The 9,892-nt window shown below is 39.1% G+C and overlaps 1 protein-coding gene across 2 annotated transcripts in view; it reads left to right on the top strand.

Moving 5' to 3' along the window:
• The first annotated feature begins 242 nt into the window (after window positions 1-242).
• The window catches only part of fndc5a (fibronectin type III domain containing 5a), a 50,491-nt gene continuing 40,841 nt past the window's right edge, over window positions 243-9,892 (top strand). For both annotated transcript variants that reach the window (XM_061743555.1, XM_061743556.1), the window contains exon 1: window positions 243-315. In XM_061743555.1, coding sequence (XP_061599539.1) covers window positions 261-315 — 55 coding nt within the window. In that variant the 5' untranslated portion in view covers window positions 243-260. The remainder of the gene's footprint in view (window positions 316-9,892) is intronic.

Genomic DNA, 9,892 nt, shown 5'->3' with positions numbered 1-9,892 from the left:
TGGAGACACATTTGCCGACGACGCATGTGAGAAGCGCAGGGCTGGAGAGCAGCCGAGCAGCCCTGCCATCGTGAGGATGGAGATGATCAATCTGTGGTCGCCGGCGGCTGAATGAGGAGCTGTCCCAGGTGCTGAAAACACACACACACCGCCTCCTCCAGCCGAGGCGATACTGGTACAGCAGACCAGCCCGCTGGTCCTCGCAGCCTCCCCGGCCTGACTGAGTAAATGGGACCGCACGTCGCCCGAGCGTTAGAAACATGGAGAGATTTTTCCTGCTCGCCCTCAGCTGCCTCGTCTCTAGAGTCACAGCGGGTAAGTTTGTTTTTAGGGGATGTTTCAGCACCTCACAGCCTGAGTGATGATGGCTTATTGCTCAATTACACGCACCATGCGTGTGTGTGTTGATGCTGAGGGATGAGATGGAGCCCTGTTGTATTGTATAGCTGGTAGTGTTGGGAGACGATGCATAGTCTGTTTTGGTGAGGAAAGACTGGATGTACGTGTTGGTATTAAAGAAAAACAGAGGGCTTCAGTTGGTGGGTAGAACTGTTCATCATAACAACACATTTGCAATAATGTGAGGCTAAACTGACCCATGGTACCAGGGGCGAAAATCCTGTTTCATAGTTGGGGGGGGACAATAAACAGTAAAATTTTAGAGAATAAATCCAGGGGGGGACAAGGAATAAAAGTTTTAGCCTTCCTTTAATACAGCATTTTGACATTTTCAACTCTATCTCGCAAACAGGCAGAAGACCTTTCTTAGAGTAATACAAAACAATGGTATTAGGTGGAAGGTGGCAATAATACAGCACATCTGACATAATACACTGCAAAACCCAAAATCTTAACAAGAATATTTGTCTTATTTCTAGTTAAAATGTCTCATTTTTAGTTAAAAAAAATCTCATTACACTTAAAACAAGACTCATCACGGGAAAAAAACAACAATTTTCACCTGTTTCAAGTAGATTTTCATTTAAAATAAGTAGAAAAATCTGCCAGTGGAACAAGATTGTTTTGCTTATAAGATAAATCTTGTTGCACTGGCAGATTTTTCTACTTATTTCAAGTGAAAATTTACTTGAAACAGGTGAAAATTGTCAAATAACAAGTTATTTTTCTGGCGATGACTCTTGTTTTAAGTGTAATGAGATTGAACTGTTTATTATTATTTTCGATTTTGGTTTCGGCCACAAATTTTCATTTTGGTGCATCACTACTAAATACTACTGAATTGTTCCAAAATTATTAATTCTGTCTCAAATTATTTTAGGGGGGGGCAGCTTTACTAATGGGGGGGACTTGTCCCCCCTGTCCCCCCTGTCCCCCCCGGGATTTTCGCCCCTGCATGGTAAACTTTGACTTCTTGTGGATGTGAGCCAAACTGATCCTTGAATAATTTCATTTCAGTCAAGTCTAATTAAAAAAAAACATGATACACACTTGACTTTCACACAGGCAAACATCCATCCATCTATACCTGTTTTCTTCCTCTTTAGGGTTATGGTGCTGGAACCATATTCCAGCTGGCTTCAGGAATAAGATGGAGTAGTGTGTGTGAGCATGTGGGTGGCAAGCACCAACCTCTTTAATATGTCGTTTCAACTTCTTACTATTGACCCCAGCTGTACGTCTAACTCAGCCGTTGTTGACATCCGATCATTACCAGACATTTTCATTTGAGTGAGACTCTAATGAACTGCCACTAGCCACTGGAAACAATTAGACTTGTGGGGAGTGACTGTGGCTGTCTCTCTGTCTGTGCGGGAAACAACACTGATGTGTGCTGTTTTACTGTGTATAAAACATGCTTTTTAGAGCCCCGATGACAAACTGTAGATTTCCACAGCAGGAGAGTGCCACACTTTTCTTCTGACACTCTCCTGTGGTCAACATGCATCTCTGGTTTGCTTGGTGTCCTCCCAGATTACCGACTTTTCACAGATGATGGACCAAACACATACACACACACTTCAGTTCATTGACAGAAATAACTACATTTTTTTGTCATTCTGCCAAAAAAAAAATCTGAATTTTTCTAATTATATACAAGACTATTTTTTTAACTTTTAAGCATCCATTTGGCAAGGCATTTGCTTCAAGCATTTCCTCAAGGACTGCTTGAACTCAATGTATAATGCTGATTCTTAATTGGTGGGATCCATTATAAGTAACTACTGAAAACTTACATTTGATTTATGATTTTGCTTTTCTTTTGTAAATGTACACAGCTGACACCTTTTAGCTTGTCATTGGTATATATCACATATACTACATGTGTGTATATGTGTATATATATGTTTATATATATATATATATATATATATATATATATATATATATATATATATATATATATATATATATATATATATATATATATATACATATATATATATATATATATATATATATATAATATATATACACACACATATATACACACACACGTAGTTGTTCATCATGAATAGTACATGATGAATAATTTGTTAATGGTAGATAATGTGTTTATAATATTTGTAAGGCTAATAAGATAATAAGATTACACATACACCAATTCTTACGCTACATTATAAAGCCTTTTTTTCAGTGTGAATAAATCGGTCAAGGAGCAGTGTTATTATGTAAATCCCCCAGCGAGGCAGAGGGTTGTTATCACCACTGTTTGATAGTTTTTCTGAACGTTTGTGAGCAGGGATTAAACTGGGCCGGAGTTCTCTGGGTGTCAGCCCAGCCCATGCTTTATCATCCTGGCACAGTGACAGGACATCAAAAACAATAGCCCTGGAAAGACATCCGAAAATATTTGAGGACAGGAATAATAATTGTGGTAAAATCAATAGAGATTTTTTTTTTAAAGTAATAAATGTGGAAAGGTAAGCTCAATCCTAAACAGTATTTTTAAATTAATTTTTCACATATTTTCATCAAACACACATTTATGTAGATACTTTAAAATGTGACATTTTGATTAATTTAATGTATTGAAATTACAATTTTTTCCTTAATATTTTTAATAGCTACCTTGTATTTATTTAAACACTTTTTTTAACCCATCATTTTTTCTTTTTTTAATTTTGTCCTTGCTTTTCCCTCTTGCATGTAATCCACATTGTGAAATATCAGATATGATGAAGAGGTCCTTTTTACCTCTGAAGTCATAACTCACACCATAATGTCACACCAGAGTTAACTGCATTCCAGCTGCAAAATTGGAAACTGAACCTTTTCCAGACATAAGATTAAGCATTTCCGCTGCTGGCCATTGTTAGCAACATTACCATAATACATCATGCTGTATGCAGTATTTACTACATATGCACATCCATTTGTAAAAAATATGTGTATGTCTGACACAGAATTTTATATTACACCAGAGTTGTAGCCTATCCTCCAACTTTGAACAGACATAATCTTACCCTTAAAAGCACTATATGTAGCAGCGCTAATTCGGACCACACGAGGGCACTATATCACAAGAACATTGACCTGTTACAATAAAGTGCACCTTTAGTGGAGAAAAGGCGTATTACAAGGTGTGCTGGACCTTCCCGACTCATTAGCCCGGTATTGTCAGTGCTTTTTTGTCAACACTTCTGATGAGGGCTCTAATGCCCCATCTGGTCAGAAATTTTGAAGCTACATAAAGTGGCAAAGATCAGACAAGTATTGTGCTTAGTTCTTGGTTAATAGTGAAGGATAAAGTACTCAAGAAAAGTGATTCACAATCATAAAGAGGAAAGCTGTCCCTTCATGCTCAACGTTGACCAGCACAGAGAAAGGCCAGCAGGAAAAGCAAAGGCGAAATGGAAAAAAACACCAAATGAAAAAGGAAAAGTGAGTAGGCAAAAGTAAACAGAAAAAAAACAAATAAATGACTCTCTTATTGAAAACAAGAAAAAAATACTGAAAATTATACAGAAACCATTAAACAATTACAATTATTAGATCAATACATGTATTTTAAAACATATACAGTAAATTAAGATGCTTTTAATATTTCTTGTCTATTTCATCAATCATTTTTATATGTACACATTTATTAATTTATTTATCAATTTGTCTTTTATACCAATTCCTAAAGCACATCTCCGCACCTCTGCATGAATGCTAAAGTGGCATTCTGAGCGACTGTTAGCTCGGCTTCTGGACGCCATCTACTGCTGGTAAGAATGCTGAAGTTCTTCACCAAACCCACTTCTAGAAATAAAAAAAGGAATATATCCTTTTAATCAGTCATCAGCCTCTTGTTTTACAACCACACATGAAAAATGGGCGGACAGAAACGAAAGAAGAAAAATTACAAAGTTGTAACAAAATACAAACTGCCAATATCCATCTTATAAAACAGTTCTTTCAAACGTACATCAAACATGAGCCAAAACCTTATTATTATTTCAAGAAATAAAATTACTTGAAACCTCTATAAATCTTGAAAGGTTTTTGCAGATTCTGTGTTATACATATTGTAAATATGAATATTGTAATATTGCAAGGCAGAAATCAATTCCAGTTTCATGCATTAACAGTGAAAAATAAAATTTCTTTATATAATTATTTGGTTCCTAAATGGCAGCAGCACCATTGTCATAGCTGACAAATGCCCAACTGAGTGCTGCCAAAGAAAGATTTATTTATCGGCTCACTGCCAACTGCATCTGCAAGGGTTGGCGTGCACATCGGAAAACACCTGTTTTATTCAGTTTGTCAAATGTGAGGGAGATTCTTTTGCCTGCATGCACCAAGGATTGCGGTTGTGAGCCCCTGAGGTCCCACCCGCAATATGTATATGTTTAAATATAAAAGTTAGGTTACAAGTACAATGAACGCACTACAATGTCTGTGAATACTGTAGATTAGAGCACTGTATGTGCATGATCAGTATAAATATATGGCTATGAGGCGAGCAGAGCCGTCATCGTGTGATCAGCAGTTTTAGGGGTCAAAAACAAAAAAACGATCAGAAAGTGCGTCCATGAACAGGTTTTCAGCATGATGGTCAGTCATTCACATCTGGGGGCTCTGAAGATTAAGTCAGGGCTCTGGCCCAAAGGCTTTCAGCATCACATTACTCTTTAACACAATGAACATCGCTCACTTAACCTGTTTGAGGCTTTGATGTTGTGGCTCATACACTGCAAAATAGCCCCTCTAGAAATAAGCCTAACAGTCCAAAAATCTAGTTAAAATTGTCTTAATTTAAATAGATGATATTTGCCAGAGGGCTCAGAATAGTTTTCTTGACTAGAGTTCTTAAAACTAGCAACATATTCTAAAACTGCCTTCTAATTTTCTTGAAAGAAGGCTTCTTTACTTCCTTAGAGATGAGTTTTCACAGTGTAAATGTGTCCGAATGCTGACACAAAACCTCAGATGAAAATGCTGGAGCTTTAGATCGTTTACTGTCCTCAGAGGTGCATAAAGTTTCCTTGATCAAAAGAGATCCTGTTTTGGTCAAACGTCAGAGACGAGAATCACTTTGATTTCCAAATGTTGAGACAATATTACCAAACTGAAAACTTTAAAGAATTATGACCAACCTCAGTACCATTTTTATTTCCCACTTCATTTTAAGACACCTGAAACTATAAAATCAGAAGTGGACTTGCACAGAAATGTACATTGCAGTGATGTTTTTACCGTCTTTGCATTGATAGTCATTCATAAACAGGAATCCAAACCCAGTAAGGGAAAGATTTGTTTTTTATTAACAATGTAAAAGAGCTCTGTAACACATTTGTCTTAATGAGGCAATACATTCTTTTGAGAGTGAAGCGCATAGCAAAATCAATCAACAAAGCAAACACTGACGTAAGTGGTGGAAATGCTTCTTTGTTTGAGATCGGAGGATAATTTTTATGCGCTGCCGCCCAACCAATGTCGAAACATTTTACAGCAACCTGACAGCTGATAAATTCTCTGGGAAGGCAGTACATTGTGTGTCAGGTGCTGAGCCATACGCTGCGTTTGCCTAAACAGAGGTTTGTAAATGTTACTCTTACTAAATTAGAAGACACAGCTGTGAATGAGCAGATCGCCCATCAATCCAACCAAAGCCGACCAAGACCAAAATCAAAGCGAATGGGATTTCGTCAGATTTTCTCTGCTGTTTGTCGCAAAACGGTCAAGAGCAAATCACCAATAACAGTTTATTCTCTCTGGGTTGGTTGTAAGACACACCATGCTGCATTATTCATTTGAGGAACAATAAAACTACCCTCGGGGCTTAGATGTTATTGCTTCCAGATGGCAGTTAAGTCACATTGTAGAAATTAGTTGAATGATAGTCACAGAACAGACACAGAGTCCATCCTCCGAGGCAGAGTATGTGGAAGATGCATGTTCGGCCATGAATCAGAGACAGCAGGCAGGTGTTTTATCGCGCATTTTTTGGTCATCTGAATCCCTGATGTTCTTACTCGACGGCTGCATTGACACAACAAAAACAACAGGTGGGCTGTTTTTACCTCAAAAAGCCCCTCAAACTGTTAATCATAACTTTTCCTCATCAGATAACAAGATGTGTGGGACAGAATCCCAATTGAAAACAGACTTACCTTAACACCAGCATGAGTAAACACCCATGCATATCCTTGTCTTCCTCTATAATTGTGATTTACTGTTGCAGTCCACTTTGAAACTGCCTCTTTAGTATAAGCTTAACTTGTAGAGCAGTGTATAATGTATGAAGTACTTTTACGTACTGCATATGTTGAATAATCACTTTAAAGGGGAAGTAAGTAAATGCAGAACAGCGATTACATGTCCAACAAACATATGACCACCAGGGCATCGGCCTCCAGTCTCTGCTGTCCTCTTCTTCATCTCCAGAGAGGAACTATAATTTTACTTATCCAGTCTTCTTTTGGCACACTCATTTCATCGACCTTGTTTTTGTTGCAACCTCAGCCACTGAGCTCTTTTGCTATGCTGGCTACCATTAGCTGGCTCTTCATCACATAAATGTGTTCCTTTTTTCCCCCAGTCTCAATGTGTTTGTATCTCCCAATTTCAAGGAAAGTTTAAATTAATACTAGGGCTGGGCAACGATTAAAAGTTTTAATCGCGATTAATCGCATGATTTCCCTGATTAATCACGATTAATCACATTGTATATGCAAAATCAAATAATGAATTCAAAAGTTGTGTAAAGTGCACTTTTATTTATAAAAGTATGAACGAAAGTGCCATAACATTTGTTTTGCAAACATCTCAGCAAACATCAGCACTTGTCAGTAACACATATCTAGTGTAAAAATGTCAAATAAAATATAGCTTATTGCCACTGCCAGGCATTAATGTCATCATGCTTTTTTATGAAAAATAAAAAAAGTCTACCAACAAAATTCTGATCCACAATCATGACATTAAAACAGGCAATTTCTGAGGTAAAAGCAGAAACTTTTAACGGGGAGCAGCATTACCGTCTATATTCAGCACCAAATGTCCCTGTTAGAAAGTGTGACGTACAAAATCACTAATGAAATTTCCGTTACAGGGGTCGAATCCACCGTCTGGGAGAACTTTAAAATGAAAATGTCCATGTAACCGTTCCATAATTTTACCGCTCTCATGTGTGTTTTAGCTTTTCCGCATGTTTTTCCGCCAACTCTCTTCCGGTTCCGGAGCAGCTGGCAAAATACTTTTCAAAACAAAAGCATGTGAGCAACATGCGTTAATGCACGATAAAATAAATGTCGGCGTTAATAAATTAATGAGTTAACGTGATAATAACGCGTTGACTTGCCCAGCCCTAATTAATACTGTAGGTCATTCCCACGAGCACCTACTCGGCTTGGCGCCGCTCGACTCTAGTATGTTTTGAGGGGTTCCCACTGGGCGATAGTACCGGTTAGTACCTCCTTTTTTCGCACCTTCTTGGTCAGTTCTCTAACCGAGCTGAGTTGGGCTGAAAATGCAACATCGCCAGGCTGCAGGCCCCTGATTGGCCAGAGAGTAACGTCTCTGAGTCTTGAGAGCGACGTCTTCACACCCGCCATCTTTAAAACCTGGCAATAGCAATCACAATATTTACTTTACAAACAAACTTTGTGGTGCGATGAGAATGTCAGCAGGTTTCTGTGCCATATGGCCAACAACAAGGGGGCTTGATGAGGCAATGCAGAACGAGAACGAGGCCCCACCCACATTGAGTTGGTACTGAACTGTAATGGAAAACGACTGACACCGAGGCGAGTAGAGTGGAGGCCAGTACAGTTGTGTTGAAAACTGTATAGGCTTATCGAAAAGGGGCACTAGATACCATGTTTTGTTTTGTTTTGAGCGGGGGGGTGTTTACCTCCTGGGATATAGGCAGAAAGGAGTGAAACAGGGAAGTTTCTCTTTGTTTGCTCTAAATAATTTAACAATGTCAAAATGGAGAGACACTGAAATAAGGCCACGTTTACAAAATATTTACAAAAACGGATTATTTCCCCCTCTACGTTTTGAAAAATATCCTCGTTTACACGAACCCGCATGAATACGCTGTTAAGGTGCTATGAGCATTCAAACCTGCAGGGGGCAGTGTAACGAGAAGCGTAAAGTCATGCTAGCCAATCAGAATCCTGGAAAAAACGTCAACAAATCACACGTGTGAAGCCTGAATAATATGGTTCCGCATTAAATCGACGGCGTAGCCTACGTACGGTGCGCGTCGCCGCGTAACCTATGCCGTAGGCTCTGCGTTGCTGTAACGCGGGACCATAAATCAGCCTTCAATGCCAATTACTTCCAAGACGGAACGAGAGTCTTTCGTTTGGAGTGACAGAGAAGTGGAGTTACTTTTAAGTGTGACTTTAGAATATAAAACAGGTAAAATACAAGAAAATATTGACGGTGGCCAAACAAATTGTAAACACAGGTCGCACACATGATGCTGGTGACGTTTCTGTGGCATAATGTGACGTTCTGAAGCCTAAATCTCGGTTTCCCTCCGTTTACAAGCAAACGTGAAAACAGAGTTTTTGAAAATCTCCACTTTGGCCGGAGTTTTCAGAAATTAAAGTTTTTGGTGACTTTGAGCTTCGTTTTCGTGTAAACGAACGGCCAAAACGCACGAAAACCGCCACCGTTTTTGCTCCGTGTAAACGGGGCCTAAGAGTCAAGCGCTGCATCACAGTCTGCTTTCATTGGATCTGATGAAACGGAATGGCCGCGGCAACGCCCGAGCCACCATCATTCATACGAAACGGTCGTGTTGACTGCATTAATTTGCAGAGAAACACTCTTCTTATGTTTCGTTAATATGTACCTTTTATGCCACGTACCTGCGATTTAAGACTATGATCGGAACTGTTCATAAAGGTTAATGTTGTTTATAAAAACTTTAGTAGGAAGCTTTAAAAAGGAAACGGATTTTGGCGTACAAATGTTTTAGTTTATATCTTTGTATTTGAATATGTTTACAGTACATGCCGCATTGATAAAACCAGTAACAGTTTTGACCGATCCAAAATTTGAAATAATTTTTAAAAAACAACTACTAAACGTCTCCGTCCTGCTTCAAAAGCGCTCAGTCCAACAAATACAAGGTAAAGGAAGCTGTACAACTTGTCTCATCTGGACATTGCTGGCCCTTGAATGGTTTGGTGGCCCCGCGTCTGTGCACCCTGACAACCGCCTGTCAGGTTCAGGCAGCTCCGTCAGGTTCAGGCAGCTCCGTCTGCTCCGCACGCCTCTTGAAATGATCACCTGTTCACCCTTCATGGTATCACACAGCAGCTCACTGTTTACTCACCTGTCCAACTGCTGCGTTGCTGCTCCAACAGGTCGCGTCTGTTCCCCGTGACATTGACTCTCGTCTGGCGTACATGTAGGGTCCATATCTTCAGTGACTTTATGACTTTTATATTTGATTTAGATTTAGATTTTTTTATGTGCCTCC

The sequence above is a fragment of the Cololabis saira genome, chromosome 16 (assembly GCF_033807715.1).
Source record: "Cololabis saira isolate AMF1-May2022 chromosome 16, fColSai1.1, whole genome shotgun sequence".
Lineage (NCBI taxonomy): Eukaryota > Metazoa > Chordata > Actinopteri > Beloniformes > Belonidae > Cololabis > Cololabis saira.
This window is presented reverse-complemented; position numbering and strand designations above follow the sequence as displayed.